This window comes from Pagrus pagrus (assembly GCF_965226575.1).
Source record: "Pagrus pagrus genome assembly, chromosome: 1".
Classification (NCBI taxonomy): Eukaryota; Metazoa; Chordata; class Actinopteri; order Spariformes; family Sparidae; genus Pagrus; species Pagrus pagrus.
This window is the reverse complement of record NC_140185.1, coordinates 10,018,101-10,034,284: the sequence shown is the minus strand read 5'-3', so window position 1 is coordinate 10,034,284 and position 16,184 is coordinate 10,018,101. Positions and strand designations below refer to the sequence as shown.

General features: G+C 40.9%; 1 protein-coding gene across 2 annotated transcripts; it reads right to left on the bottom strand.

Moving 5' to 3' along the window:
* Positions 1 to 153: 153 nt before the first annotated feature.
* On the bottom strand, positions 154 to 15,083 carry usp8 (ubiquitin specific peptidase 8). Of its 2 annotated transcripts, none has more exons than XM_084361152.1 (19): positions 14,999 to 15,083; positions 13,701 to 13,876; positions 12,859 to 13,003; positions 12,637 to 12,722; positions 12,416 to 12,548; positions 11,737 to 11,779; positions 11,457 to 11,628; positions 11,136 to 11,298; positions 10,229 to 10,370; positions 8,814 to 9,094; positions 8,199 to 8,708; positions 7,101 to 7,175; positions 6,657 to 6,955; positions 6,274 to 6,495; positions 5,975 to 6,185; positions 2,774 to 3,010; positions 2,402 to 2,544; positions 2,060 to 2,192; positions 154 to 1,687 (listed from the first exon to the last, which is right to left on the bottom strand). In XM_084361152.1, exons 2-19 carry the CDS (start codon positions 13,802 to 13,804, stop codon positions 1,529 to 1,531), a joined length of 3,258 nt encoding a protein of 1,085 aa, XP_084217278.1. In that variant the 5' UTR covers positions 13,805 to 13,876; positions 14,999 to 15,083; the 3' UTR covers positions 154 to 1,528. The 2 variants fall into 2 exon arrangements, with proteins under 2 accessions (XP_084217278.1, XP_084217279.1); XM_084361153.1 differs by having other exon boundaries at positions 15,021 to 15,058.
* Between the last annotated feature and the right edge of the window lie 1,101 nt (positions 15,084 to 16,184).

Sequence of the window (16,184 nt, the reverse complement as noted above, 5' to 3'; positions counted from 1 at the left end):
GGAAATCGCTCTTAAAAAAAGGGATGTTTTCTGGTTTCTTTCCTCCTCTGACAGATTAATCAAGAAAATAATTGACAGATGAATCAACAATGAAAATAATCATTTTTACAGCCCTGTAGCCGATTCGTCCTGAAACATTCAGACAGAAACACATTAATTTGAAGCAGTTTTAATAAATAGTCATATGAGTTGTTTGAGGTTAATATAATCGTTATATCTGAAACAAATCTTTTTTTAGAGCATTAAGAAATAAAATCAACATGTACAAGTATAAAGAAAACAGATTATGATCTCATGCCAGGCCATAAAACTGTACTCAGGAAGTAGAGAGTCACATCCTGTCACCTCACATCTCCATGGTCCATTAAAAAAACATTACCAGTATACTTTGTGCTTGCTCTCGTCAGTCTGTGGGTCAGTCAGCAGAGTCAGGCAGCAAATCTCGACACTAACGCACTCGTGTAAGTGATTAAGGTCAATTTCTAAAGTCTTCATATTCTCCCGGGTCAGTACTGAACACAGAAATCAAATTAATCAGATCACAGTTCCTTCAAAACCAGTCGAGAAGGAAGTTCTCCCAGTAATTTTTCCTCTAAATAGTTTTTGGGTTTGAGTATAAGAATGTAAAGAGTAAAGTATGTTTAACAGAGTAAATTCTCTTTACAGAAGCAGGTTCTGTCATCGGCTGAACCGAGCACTACGGACAAGATCTCAGCATCCGTCTCGTTGCTTTCTGAGTCGAGTGTTAACGTCTGCTGTTCAACATGTGTTCTACAGAAACAACTTATACTGATTGCATATTGTGTAAGTGCAAGAACGTGGCTAATATGAACAAGCGACAATCTCAATTCTCTCTTTAGAAAGAATGCAAAATTCAACACTCGCAGTCTCTTCCATTCATTGTAAGATCATGTTAAATATTAGCAGGCTATAGAGTTAAACCCCTAGAACTCGTGGATGATTATGATGATGCTATGATGGCTGCTACTTTCAAGAAAAAAGAATAATTTGGTCACTTAACAGATAAACACCTTGCCCTCGAGTATTTACATGTTTCAATGTGCAACATCAGCATTGGTAAGTATGTACATGGCGTCTAACTGTTAACCCCGGTGTTCACACAGTACGAGAAAGCTGTTCTGCGATACGGCAACAGAAAAGACAGTGAAGAGCGTCTGAGCCGGCTGTCAGCCCTACAACACGACCATCAAGGTATACAAATCAGAGTAGAAGTAAATCATAGTCTCTAGATTAATCAGTAATACGAACAGACGGCATGTTTTAGGTATAGTGTCCTCTAGTAGCTGAAGCATCGCACAGTGTGCCTGCGCCTTCCTCCGACCCGCGACAGACGGGCTCTCACAGCCGCTCGCTCGAGAACGTCCTCGCGTGCAAAAACACGACTAGTTAACCCGCGACTACGTGCGCCAGGTCCTCGGAGCTGTGATTTTAAAAAGAAAAAAAAAACCTCTAGGCTTGAGCGTCGCTGCCCCGGTGGAGTGTTCTCTCATGGTGTCCCACAGCTCCATCACAGGGCGGAGTAAAACAGGATGTAGGCCGCTGAGGACTTGACGGAGGAGGTGGAGATGTCGGACACCTCGTGGTCATCAAACTTGTACCAGCGCTTATTGTGGCTGTTCTTACAGTAGGCTGTGTAATGGCCGCCGTCCAAACCGCCGTAGTGGTTCTGAAAGCAGAGAAGAAGGTATAAGCTCGTTTAATCAGCTAGATTAAACAAATAGAACAGAAAATAACATCACTTTACTGTAATGCAGCCTTTAAAACTATTAATACAAACTATTTATAAGACTATTATTATATAATTTATAGTCCTTTTTAATGTTTGTATTGTTTACTTGAGTATATTCATCTTGTTTTAAGTGTTTTTTATGGTTTATGGTGTATAAGTCACAGTCTCCTTAACTCTCCTGTAACATACTTTTATTTGTACTGTTTGTAGACGCACAAATAAATAAAACACATTCAAATACAGAAAAATAACTAAGTAAGTAGAATAGAAAATACACTTGACACAAGATTTAATTTGACTTCTACTTACAGAAACTCCATAAAGGCTGTATCTCTTCAGGTTCTGTTTGGGTCCAATGACATACTGGGACAGGTCCAGACTGTCTAAAGAGAAGTCTACGGTTGTCTGCAGCTTCTGCTTCCATCTACCCTCATAGGAGAATCTGCAAGAATTAAAAAAAAAAAAAAAAACATCCATTAAAGAAAAAAGTGCCAGATTTAAATGTTCAAAATAATTCTTGGATACATTTAAAAGTTCTTAATCTTATTTCCTAAACAATGAAAGTGGGCATTGGAAATTCTGTTTAAAAACAGTTTTAATAAATGTGAAAAAGCACTTTGCAAACTTTTTAATGCAAACATCACTACAGACCGTTTTAAGTGCACCAGGACGATGGGTGGAACCTTCCAGATCTCCAGTTTCTTGGTGGAGTCTCTGTGGGCCTTACAGTGTCTGCAGAACACCTTATTGTTGTCGGTCAGCTTCTCCTCCTTAGAGAAGAGTCTCAGACAATCCTGCCAAGAATCAACAGATATTTTAATTACAAATCCTCTGCTGTCCCCACATCAAACTTAATTATGTAAAATGTTTTCGCTGCCCAACAGTAGAAGGAACTGAAGACTCAAAGGATGTTTTTACTTTGAGTGACTTGGTGAAAGACGTCACCCCGATTTGATCTGTTATTAGAGACAGTTAACAGCTGCAGACACACGCTTTGATTCACATGTTTAATGTGTGACTGACCTGCAGGGAACACTTGCTGGTGGAAGCCAAAGGCAGCGACAGGTACATGAAGGTCTCAAAAGTCCGTGACTTGCGATGGCAGGTCAGACACTGCACGGTGGACTTGAACTGGCCCTGGAACAGCGCGACGATGATGGACTCGTTCAGCATCTTGTGTTTGCTCCAGGCCAGGTCGGCTGCTGTCTGATCATCCAGATGGTCGTTTTCCTCTTCTTTGTACCGCTTCCTGTTGTCCGCCTGAAGACAGAGACAGAAAGATGACATGATGGCACACAGGAAAAACTTCAGCTGTTAGCAAAAAAACCTGCCTTCATGATCCCTTAAAGCTCAATGTAATGATTATAATACTGCAGTTGAGAACTACAGACTGAATGCCAAACTTTGTATTTCTAAATTAGCATGCAGTTCAGCCAGTTCACTCTCATTATGATAGGCAGGAAGATATGAAAGGCAGGTTAACACTTGCTAATTAATATCTCATCAATTAGTCCGACTGATTTATCAATTAGCCAGGAGAGACAGAGAGGACTGGGGCTGGGCCAGCCTATAGCAGACAGGTCTGAACATCACACAGAGGGGATGTGATGAGATGGAGAGCGTCATGAGGAGTGCACGTCATCAGTTCTTACAACCTAATCAGCACCTCGTCCTTTAAAATTTGAAAAAGTGAATTGCTTGATGGGTTGAGTGTAATACTTCACCTCAACCCCAGGTGGAGACAGAACCACAGCATCTACAAGCTGCCTTTTCTTCTGAGAACAAGCTTCTCTGACAGCTTAAAGCCCCACTCCAGCCAGTGATGCAGCCTGTCTAACGGCAAGGAGCCTAAAAAACGTTATATGACTTCTGATGAAGAAATGGCTCCAGAAAAAGCAATAACACACTTCAGAGAGTAGGTTAACCACTGATTTTTTTTTACAACTGATTGACAGGGCTGATAATGGGGCAGGTCCAACCATATATCGCTGATGAGGCTGCAGTCACACTGCGAACAGCAGCGTGAACAGGAGCCTTTCCCAAACGAAATCAGGGGACGAACAACATGGCGTGTTGATGTTAAAAAAATCAGTGGTTCATCTGCTGTCTGAAGTGTGTTCGTCCATTTTCTGGAGGCATTTCTTCATCAGAAGTCATATGATGTAGAAATGTTGGGTTTTAGTGTGTTTCTCCATGAATCTCCCATAGACTTCAATACAGCGGTCATCACAGTTTGGCACCAAAGCAAGATTCAGTGACGTAATGAGCCTTCCTTCTTTTTTAGGTTCCTTGTCTAACGGTTGACATTCTTTCTCAATGGGGGTGTGGTTAATAGTCGGCTGTCCATATCCATGGCAACCAGACTGCCGGTCTAGCAAGATTGCATCATTAGCATGAATAGCGATAGTCGTCACTCTAACATAAGGTCCTCCTGGATATTGAGGAGCTGCAGAGTTTATTCATGGATAACCTGTACTGTACATTTACTGCCACAAGACAACTTTCCCTCAACTCAGACCAACAACAGGACTCCCTGAATACTCTGTATTTCACCAGGTACCTCACATCCTGTGTCACCTGTGTGGCTGACATTGAGTGTCTCGTCACTTGTAATTTAAGAGATGATTTTTTTTTTAATACCTGAAAACAACTATTCACTAATTCTAAAAGTTAAAATCCATATAACAAAACTCTGATCGCACATGGTCGCCCGTATTAAAGACATATGCATGATCCACTCAGCCAAGGCAGAATATCACCTTCCATGCCCATACATGAGGTCAACTTCACAAATTATTGAAAAAAAAAAAGGTGCACTCAGAGCACGGGCTGACACAGTCACTGAGCTCACTGAAGCTTGCACTGCTACGTCCTACAAAACCACACCCATCTGGGTGAAATGCCAGAGACCAGACCAAAAAACACCCGTCTGCTCCGAGCACAGCCACCCTCGCTCTCGCCAGCTCAACAACACAAACACGACGCACTGCCCTCATAACCTATATAAGCCAAGCTTGGAAGTCATTTGTCAAAAAAATTGGCAAATTTGGCAAATTTAACAGTGTGGCTCATCAACATCGGCAGGAAATGTATCCGAAAAATAAGAAATATCATGAAAATGACACAATACACTGGAGTGGGGCTTCAACAATTTCCTTTAACAGGAAAAACGATCAGGTTTTTGATGTTTTATTGAGTTAAGAGATATAAAGATGTATATCAAGTCATCAGGGATGTCATTGATCGAAATGAGCTTTCAGTTCATCACCGAAATCAAAAGAATGATCAGTGACTCTCCTATCAACTGATTCGTACCACAGTTAACTCAGACAGTGTCACAGATCTGGGGGGGGATTTGATTCCCTGCGCCACAATAAAATAGAGTAAATGGTGTGCATGTCGCCTTTGACTCATTTTACATATTTGAACTTGCCTAAACTAACCTGCAAAAAGCACCAGGATAAAGTCAAACTGTTGTGGTAGAAAAACCCCAATCTTTTTAAAGAGGTTGTTGTAAATGTTGTCAATTGTCAGGGCGTAAAACTAATGATCTGCTGATCTTTACAAATTCAGATGCGATAATCCAACAATCGCATAGCATCAGTGTTGGAAAAAAAATGTTGAAAGTGAATCAAATTGTGAACTTGAAATAGAAAGTCAAATTTAATTATGGATTTATAGAATCGTGGCACCCCTATAACCTATGAAATGATCTTTTTCTGTCATTTTTTTGCCAATTCACCTCGTCCACTCCCCCATCCAAATGCACATGAAGCCGGTAAAAATCAGTCGATACAGGCAATGATGCATGTCTTGGGTCTACATGCACAGAGAGGTTCTGACGGAGCATCAGACAAGACGGATGCAGACACGCCACACTCACACTGCTGCAGGAGGACCAAGGACACACAGCTATTTACTTACTCTCTAATTTCATCGAAATGAAACCCGGTGAAAAAAACAGAAAGAAGGAAAATGATAAAAGACTAAGCTTTCATTGTGAACAGACAAATGTGCAACAACATACAGGGGCATTAGAAGGCAAGCCTTAGAAAGCCGTGGTTGACAGGAATAAATTACTTATTTATTCACTCAACATTTAATTCATGGTGAGCATATTTAGATGTTAATGTTTCTCTCTTGCTCCTAGCAGATATCCAAAAATGTTTAATACTTAATTTATGTCGCACTGGTGGTTGTGAATGAAACAAGTGTGTGCACTACCTTGTTGAGGTCCTCGTGGAGCCCATCCATGAGGAACAGCAGCAGCTCCTGGGAGTCCTGCTGGTCGTAGCAGGCAAACTGCTCGTTGATCTTGCCTATGGTGATCTTGAAGTCCCGCGGGCTGATGCACTTGTACAGACCCGCCCACAGGGCTTTCATGATCACACCAAACTCCTCCGCCACCTCCCCTTTATGGCCAAGGATGTTGTATCTGACAGAGGATGAGAAGAACAGGGACAGATGAGAAACATTTCTCTCATACTTGAAACTTTACAGTTAATTCGACTTATTTATCTCACCTGTTGATGTCCTCCATGTAGTAATTGTTGTTGAAGTACTCAGCCATGGCGGGGGTGTTACACAGACACTGCAGGATGGAGTTCATGTAGCATGTGTTTCCCAGGTTACGGAGGCCAGTCAGTGAGGCACCCAGACCTCCGAACGCAGGATTCAGGTTGCGAATTTTGGCAGCTGAAGGCCGTGTAATCTCCACTTTAGGATAGACTTTAGCAGTGGCAGGTCTGGAGGGCAGAGGAGCACGATGAGAGAATATCAGACTAAAGGAATAAGGTGCAGCTAGATTGTGACAAAGATCAAATATTAAGGAAGCTGACTGAATTCTGTAGGCTGCATGTCAAAATATGTCTAAATATTTCAGTCATAAAACATCTGTGCGCCTCACTTGGTGTCTCTGTTGATAGTGGGTATGATAGCAGCAGTGGTCGGGGCCGTGGCCTTCTTCTGGGCCTCCTCTCTCAGGTCCTGGCTGATATCAGGGGAGGAGTATGAGCGTTTCAGTTTAGACTGCTCCCTCTCCTGTTCGTGGTTGGAGTCAGGCTCAGCTGTCTGCGGCTGTTTCTGTTTGACTGTCGGCGGTGTGGAGGGTGGGGTCTGCGGAACGGTGACCTCAGGAGGGTACAGGTGGACGCGATTGGTTGGGGAGTGGTAGTATCGGTAGGTCCCCGTCACTGTGTCGAGGAACTAGGGGGAAACGTGAGAAGATACTAAATATTAGGTAGGAACACTCAGGCATAAGGAAATAATTATTTCCTTTAAACCTTTTTTTTTTTCATTTAACTTTCAACTTCAATAACGCCACATATTTCAGGTTTAAAACATCTGGTACCTTCATCCAACCGTCTGGAAGGCCTGGTACACTCCTACCCATCTCCTCGCTTCTTGCTCTGGTCAGGGGCTCCCTCTGTCGAATAAACACACAAACTTTGATTAAATATTCTCTAATTCATGTAAAACACATCTTGGTTTAGTGAAGCAGAAACTTCTAATTGGGAAAAAAACCTGCTCAAATCTTTTTAAACAAAACAAATTTGAGGTCTTTAACACTTACCAAAATACAGACTTATATTGTATAAGTCGTTTTTCTATTAAATTGTTCATGATTTCGGTCTATCATATATCATATTACATAATTACACTCAATGAAAATATAAAGACAACGCTTTTGTTTTCGCTCAAAGCTTTCCCCAAGAGAGACTTTATCTGTGCACACAACAGGCTTATTTCTCTCAAATTTTCTGCACAAATTTGTTAAAATCCCTGTCAGTCATTCAGCTGGTCACAATAAAAGGCCACAAAATGTGCAGTTTTGAAGGAGCGTGGCATCTGTTTGTTCATTTCACTACCACAAGCCGTCTCTGTCAGAGACAGTCTCAGGGAAGCTCATCTGCATGCTCATCATCCTCACATGGGTCTTGACCTGACTGCAGTTTGTTGTTGTAACCGACTTGGATAGAAAAATACTCACTCACTTACTCAAAAACAAAAGCGTTGCATTCATATTTTTCCTGAGTGTAGATGTCTTACACATAAAAATTATTGTCTTGGATTCTACGCTTTGCTTAATTTTCGTAAAAAGCTTCACAGGAGCCAAAAAGAGCTTTTATATTCTTCAATTCATCAGAAGAGACTGATGGGCTGTGATTTTATAAAGCTTATTGACGTGTATTTGCGGTCTTGTTGTCTAAAATGTAAAATAATGACAAAGGATTTCACAAGTTTCCTTTTAGCCACAGATCTCAGACACTAGACTTAAAGGGACTCTAAAGTTAGCAACTGATCCCTGTTGCGTGATTGGCTCCACTGGATTCTTGTGTTCTTAATGACAAAAGCACAAATATTTAACCTGCTTTCACGTTTTCTTTTTCCACACCTTCCAATGGAAACATCAACTGTGGTGGTGACAAACTCCGACGAGAGGACTCACCTTAATTTCACTAACGATATGGTTGGGAGCAGGCGAGTCCAGAGACATACTCTTCGAGGGTGTGTCAGAGCTCTGCTCCTTTCCCCTCCTCTCTTTCTCCTCCCACACCCTGTTCCCTTTGTCCTCCTCTTCTTCTGCCTTCTGCCTCTCAAGCTTCTTCTTCTCCTGATGTCCTTTCTCTTCCTCCTCATTCCTCCTCTTCTCACTCTCCTCCCTTTCTTGCCTCTCTTTCAACTCCTCCTTCTGTTCCCTCTCCCGTCTCTCCTCCTCTAAACGGCGCTCCTGGTTTCGTTTCTCCTGCTCTAGCTTCGCCTTCTCCATCACTGCCACTGCCTCGGAGTGGATCTGACTCTGTTCTTCTTTAGACAGAGAAGAGCTGGAGGTGAAGGATGGTTTGACTGAGCGATCGGGGACAACAGGGCCGTTCTGGGTGGAGTCCTTCGCTGACCCGTTCATGCTGGGTTTTGGCTCGTCTGTCACCCGAACAGAGGGTTTCTTGGTACGGTCAAACTGGGACAGAAAAAACAGGAGGATAAAGCAAAACATGAGTGATGTTTAGACACACTTATTCCTTAATGTTTTATAATTTATAATTTATCAGGGTAGTTACAATACCTGTGGGAAGGCCTTGGCTGGTACTGGTGACTGGCTGGATGCTCCTGCTGCAGGTCCCTTCTTACCTGGGTCAAGCCCAGAATTTGTGGAGGCTGTGACGGGGGAATCAACGGTGTCTGGGACCTTGTAATCAACCATGGAAGTTTTAGACGATGGGGGCTCTGCTGGTGCAACACCGTTCATCAGCACAGGGGCTTCCTGAGGCTCAGGTGTGACCGTAGGCTCTGGCAGAGGTGGGGTCGGAGGCTTTGGTTCCTCGAGGGATGGGTAGCTGAAGTTCACTGTTGAAAAAATATCAAAACCAAGAGGGAATCTTTCTTAGAAACAACACTAAAAAGTTCAGATTAACTTCATGTGTAATACATGATTAACATTTTTAAAAACTACATTCAGTTGAAGAAAATATGTATTTCACTGTACTTAAAGGGACATTTCACCCCATAAACAACATTAATTATCTAACCATCTAGATGTCTAGATGATCTGTTTTGGTGTTTGGAGTTTTGGGGATATTGGCCGTAGAGATGTCTGCTTTCTCTGAATCTAATAGAACCAGATGGCACTCGGCTTGTGACGCTCAAAGCACCAAAAAAAAATACATTTAAATAACTCAACAGCAACGTCCTTGTCCAAAAGTCATGACCCAGTTACTCAGGATAATCCAAAGACCTTGTTTTGAGCAGTTTTGAACAGGCACTGTTTTCCATCTAGCTCCATTTTATCTGAGAGACGGCAGACATTTCTACAGCCAACATCTCCAAAACTTGGCAACTCACACCAAAACTACCTGGATCAGGGATGCCCAAACTTTTTTCTTTGAGGGCCAAAACTAAAACTTGAGGGTGAGCCACTGGCCAAAAGCAAAAACGTAACAAGTGTCATTTTGATGACACGCTCAGATATATATTTCAACAGCATTTTTACATATACAGACTGTCCCTTTAACCTAAGTCTTGACACTGCTACTGGTGAGGAGTGCAGGTTCAGGTTCTGCTGCAATAACTGGTCATGAAGTGCTGCATAGTTAATGTGGGAACATTTACTTTCAGGAGAGGCACTAAACTGCGCTGTGGAGACTAGTGTGTGTATTTAAAACCTTTGAACAAAAACTGCTTCCTATATTAAGAAACCACTTAAAGCTGGTAACAGATTTCATTTGCTGGCTGCTGGTGTGTTGTAGTCTGCAATTCACAAGCATAAAATGTTGGATACAGGGTTCAGAAATAGATGCAGTGTATCTGACGTCTGAGTCTAAAGAAGGACATTTTCATATTTTCTGGGACAGAATAAAGCCCACTTTGTTTGACTAATTAAATCATTTGTTTTCATCATTGATTGAAATAATACAAGAGAAGCTGCATTAACACAAACCCTGGTATTAAATTAAAGCTACATGCTGAGCTGGTGATACTCACACTGAGGGAGGGTGCTGATGATATTCTGTCTAGGGGCCCGAACTTTAGCGTTGGTTGTGTACATGGGGTAAAACAACAGCCAGTTCTCGTAGCCTCCCTCCAGCACCAGAGGCTCACTGCGCAGGATGGTGATGCTGTCCCACTGTGGAGTGTGCAAACACATTGTTGTACGTCACAGGAAAATTCTACTGTTGTTATTGACTCTCAAAAGTCCTATTCGCACAGGACTGGAATTACCTTGAGACCTCTAGTAATTTATAATAACTGTGGAAGACGTCTATGATTGTAACCCTTTGTTTATCAGCAATGTCTGTAATATGTAATGTAAAAATTCTACCGCACGTTACCTACCATATTTCGCCAAACACAGAGATGAAGTGATAACATTAATCCTGTGCAAATCGACATGTCGGTTATTTGGGGTTGTATTTCTTTTTAAACATCCGTTTTCTGTTGTCGGGAAACTGAACAAGTAAGACGTTTGATCTGTTGAACAGCAGTCAACAGATGTGCTGTGAGATCGGCTATACTGACATTTTGAAAGTGATGACAGGTCAGTTCAGGAACAACTAAAGGTTATCATATTCAAGAAGAGCCAAAAGGCATATTTAACTTCAATCAAAAAAAGAGTTGCAAAGGTGCATTTATGCTTCTAACACATGCAAAAAGTGAGCAAAACAACTGTAAATATATTATTAACGTGACGCTTCACTTCTGAAAGCTGATGTTACACGAAGCTTTGACATCATATCCAGGAGATAATGTCAGTAAATAGGAGTAAAATACAGAATTTGTTTATCCCCCACAAATGCTTCACAGGTCACACATAAGCGAGTGTACAAAGGCAAAACATACACACACACACACACACAAACACACACACACACACACACACACACACAGTTACCTTAAAGAGGGCATCTTTGAGGCTCTGCAAGATGGTTCCCAGTTTAAGGTCAGTGACAGAATTGAACCAGTCCAGCAGGACTATATAATCCACAAATCCCCGCCGCCTCCAGTGCTCTTTGGACACGTCCGGCAGCTTCGCCTCGATTTGATTCACAGTGATTCTGAAAAGTCATGACATTTCAGATCATGAGGTCAGCTTGAGGAGTTGAGATTCTTTCATTGTGTGAGAGTTAATAACACCAAAGTAACAAAACAGATTCATTTGTATTATCATTCCCAAAACCACTTTATGTACTATTACAGTACAGCACTCTCTCACCCAGGGCTTATGGCCTCCTCAGGCACAGAGACGCAGGTCTGGGCTGGGACCTGAATGTGAGACTCCTCAAAGTCCTTGTGGCTGCGGGCGTCCATGACGATTATTGTAATCGTCTGGTCCTTCATCATGTGGAAAAGTTTCTCAGCTGTGATCCCACCAGCTGGCACCGCAGCTATCAAGATCAATTCATCGAATCAACTCAAGTCAAACAACTGTAAAAACTATTGAGTATAAAAATTAAAATAACAGCAGAACATTTCTCTCGCGTTATTCTGCTTACCTTTTGACGTTGCATTCTTCAGTTCGTTCTGTTCCCCTTTGACCTGACACACAGACAGAAAACTAAACTAAATGGACGCTGAAACAATCATCTGATTAAAACCCTAATGATAAAAAATACCATAACTTACAGTAATGTCATTTAATTATCTGTTTTTGTTCTTTCAAAGACAACACCCACCCAAACCTGTTCACCCTGCTGCTGTCTGGCGCGTGACACAGAACATCTGCTGCTGTACAACCAGACTACAGAGCAGCTGTGAGACTCTGCACTCCATCAGACATAATGGCTTACTTTATGATTTATTATTTATTGATGCATTATGTAATTGTTGTTTTGTGAGCAGGACTTCATACAACTCTGTGCTGCAGACAAACAAACCTTGTACCCTGTAATTAAGCTGCAAGTGTTGCTGCTGTTACTGGTCTGATGTGAACCATAAACTCAGAACTCTGTAGATTAAGATGAAACTCAACCATGTTAATGGTTAATGGTGGAGAAAAAGTGTGATGGCTTTAACCAGATTGTTTTCCCCACAAAAGGACACATATGTGTGATAAATGTTTTCCTTTAGACACACGTAGACTATTCAGTATGTGTCATTTGTATAAATGCCACGTGTGACTATATTTTAATATGCAAATACCATGACAATAGATGTGTTATGTGACATCTTTACCTTTTTACTGTCCTTCTTGTTTGCTTTTGGAGAGCCTCGACCAGCATCTTTCTCTGTGATTTCCTCCCTTCTTTTCTTCTCCTCTTGTCTCTCCTTCTCTTCAAGCTTTTTCCGAACCTCAACTTCCTCATACCTGTTTAAAAGATTAAAAACTCATGCTCTGACATCCTGTCTTGCAGCTTATGCATTCCATAATGAGGTGTGTAGAATAAGCCTCTAACCTGAGTTTAAGGCTTTCGGAGAGCTTCTCAGCTTCTTCAATGGCTTTCTTGAAGCTGTTTGGCCCCAGCATGGTCATGTAATAGTCCTAAGTACATTGAAATAGAAATTAGTTACTCAGAAATAACTTCCACGAGTCAATAAGTCTTTACATTAGAAACACTACACATTTAGTCATAAAATGCACAGAAATTAAGTTATAATTTTACAGTTATTAACTATACCGGTTGCTGCTTGAATTCTGGTCTTTTCTTGATGATGTCATAAACTGTTAAATATTTCATGTACAGAACATAAGACTTCTCCTCATCTCTGTCCAGGCGGCACTCCTCTGCCGCCTTGAAGATCTTGCAGGCACTCTGAACATAGCTGCAACACAACAAATAAGTACTTTCATCATCATGTGATTGCAATGTCCTCGGTTCAAAATCAGAGACCTTTGTTGCATGTTACTCCCATGTCTTTCCTCTCAATGCTTGATGCTAAAAAAGCAAAGACAAATTCACTAGGGGAGCATGATATAGACCAATATCGGGAAAATTATATTATCAACAATTTATCTGTATCAGTGAAATTAAATCAGATAAATCGAACTGATAACGTGAAAGCAAGCTGCTTTTAATGACTCTGACACAGTAGGTGGCTGTTAGCACTGGCAGAGCCACGTGGTGTAAACATGTCGTTTGGAAATTTTTTACAATTTCAGTAGAAAAACAGGATTCCAGTTTGCGATACATGTTCCACACACACCCTCGGCATAAAGTCTACAACAGATCTTAGTAAAGCTATGGGATATTAAATCATCCATATTTGCTCACTGCATCCGAGCCTGTCCTACCCTCACATCTGCACAAACTACAGGTTAGCTTATTCATAAAATGCTAATCAGTTATCTTATTACTATCAGCCATGAGAAGTGGGTAATTGTCAGTTATTGGTATCAGCTTAAAAAAAAAAAAACTATCCATATCATGCATCCCTTAAATTCACAGTTCCTGTCTTTGTGTTACCAGTTTGTTTTGTGCCACACTGGGCTGATACCAGTAAAGATTAAATGTTAAGTTACCTTCTGGTGCTCGTCTTATCTGGTTTAATTTCAGCCTTTTTATTGAGTTCACCCAGAGAGGTGGACAGATACAGCTCCTTGACCCCGGTGGACACTGCAGGCATCTTGGCGGTTGTGTTCAGTCAGAGGTCACAGACAGACAACCAGTCAGTGCTGCACACCAGCTCTGAACATCTCTGGAACAATGTTAGTGGGAGAAAAATAAAGTGAAACACGCTGCTTCTAAAACATTTAACAATCCTGCTTCAAATAACATCTATTATTTAACAGGTCTGAGAGGAGCTGGAAATATTGATACCTTTGAATGTGAACTAAAAACCTCTCTATTCAGTCTGGCTTTTATGTAGAGTCTTATCATTTCTATGCTTTTAATGTTACTACTTCTTTTAATTGATAGTTTTTATCATAGCCCTGTAGTCTTTTTATATACATTATGACTGTTGTCATTATTCTTATTATATCATATTATATTTCATCATATTCTTTATCTTAACTATTTTTTTTTTTTTTTTTTTGCCATTGCTGTGCATTAGTCTCTGAACCCGTTTTTAAACCATGTTCTTTCAATCACTTTGACATGCATGTTGACTTGTTGAAAGGTGCTGTATAAATAAAGTTTGACTGATTGAATGACGTTAGCTAACATTAAAGAAGTTCCTGCTTGCTTCTGAAATAATTACTAACGTCTCAGTGAAATAGAAAGCAAACGAATTGCGTTTTCACTTCCTGTTAGCTGTCATGTAGCATTTAAAAATGGCGAGAATTAGGATACATTAAACTGAAAACATGACTTGTTGTTTATTAACTTACATCTAAGATAGTTAGTTGGCTATAGCAGAATGTTGCTCACTGTTAGCGCATTAGCCAACATAGTTAGCTTGTAGTAGTTAGCTGGCGCAGGACATGTCAACACTGACGACAACAACATGGAATAGTTTACTAGCAAACGTTAGCCGCTAGCATCTACCTTGACAGGATCCCTTCTGGCCAGCTAACGGACATTTTGTTCAACATAAGAGTATAAACCAACCACCGGTTTAATATAAACACCATTTAGCTAATCCAATGTTAACGTAGCTTTGTTACCTTTGGAGTTAGCTAGCTAGTTAGCGAGCTAGGCTGTGAGCTCACGCAGTTATGTTGAGCGTTTGGTTAGCTACCGTGAGCTGTTTAGCTACAGCACTAGGTAGTCACGGCTATAATCACATTCAGCAGTAAATAGTTACCTTCTTGTAATAATTTCGACTCAAACAAAGTGGCCGAATGTTTGATAGGATAACGTTAATGTAAACAAATACCTCTTTATGATCCGTTGCTTACACTTTAGCTACTTTTTTGACAGCTGATTCCTGATTCCCTGTTCCTCCTCCTCCTCCTCCTCCGCCTCTTCTTCGTTCAGGTTTTGAAGCAGCTGACATCCTTATTGTCGCAGTACTGCCCCCTTCAGGAGGTTTCTGCTTCACTGACTTCTTCTCAGTCCTGTGTCCTGCCTCTTTATTTACATATCTTGTTTGCATTGTCCATGAACCTTTAGGAATTCCTGTTGTTAGTAATGTCATTTCCATGCACTGTACTCTTGCATTACTTGTAGGCTACCACAACCCTGTTTAAAGTCTGCAGTGTCAATATGATACTGGTATGTGGTCCAGATGTTGTCTGTACTGTATGTAATATGTTATGCTTGCTTTGTTTTACAGTACGTCTATATTTGTATCTTCCTGTGAAACTGTTTTCTGCACCACAAGAACCTGACCAACACTGAACTGTTGAAGCAGATACAGGATAAAGAACAAGAGATAAGCTGAAGTATAACTTGAGGCTCTAACTTCCTGTTTCTTTGCCTTATTCTACACCCACACTTCTCCTACATATACATCAACAACCCGTGTCCCTGGTCTACTTGTGCAGTCGGCACAAGACACATATTTAATTAATTCATATTAAAATGTACTTTATCTCTGACTGGGCAGAGGAAAAGTGTGATGGCTTTAATCAAAAAGGACACAAATGTGTGATAAATGTTTTACTTCGGTCACACAAAGACTAAAGAATGTTTATCATTAGAATAAATGTCACATGTGACTATATTTTGATATAACATGATAATAAATGTGTAATTTGACATCTTTACCTTTTTACTGTCCTCTTGTTTGCTTTTGGAGAGCCTCAACCAGCACCTTTCTGTTATTTCCTCCCTCCTTTTCTTCTCCTCTTGTCTCTCCTCAAGCTTTTTTCGCACCTCAACTTCCTCATACCTGTTTAAAACTTAAAGATTAGCAAAGATTAGCTTATGTATACCCTAATGATGTGTGTAGAATATAAGATAATCCAACTCCAACCTGAGTTTTGGGCGTTCAGACTGAACTAGTGAAATGGTGTTTTATAGAATGATCACGTGAAGTGCAGTTGCACAAAGTGGCAAAACAGCAGTCTAGTGATAAAAAGTGTGTCGTTATCAAAGCACAGATATACTGTAAGCATGTA

Bases quoted from the DNA above. Each gene is read 5' to 3' on its own strand.
- usp8 (XM_084361152.1), bottom strand. From the start codon at position 13,804: ATGCCTGCAGTGTCCACCGGGGTCAAGGAGCTGTATCTGTCCACCTCT. The intron at 10,371-11,135 runs GTAACTGTGTGT...CACACTCCACAG, and splicing joins TCAAAGATGCCCTCTTTAAG to TGGGACAGCATCACCATCCT. The intron at 6,956-7,100 runs GTACCAGATGTT...GTTTCCCCCTAG, and splicing joins TTCCAGACGGTTGGATGAAG to TTCCTCGACACAGTGACGGG.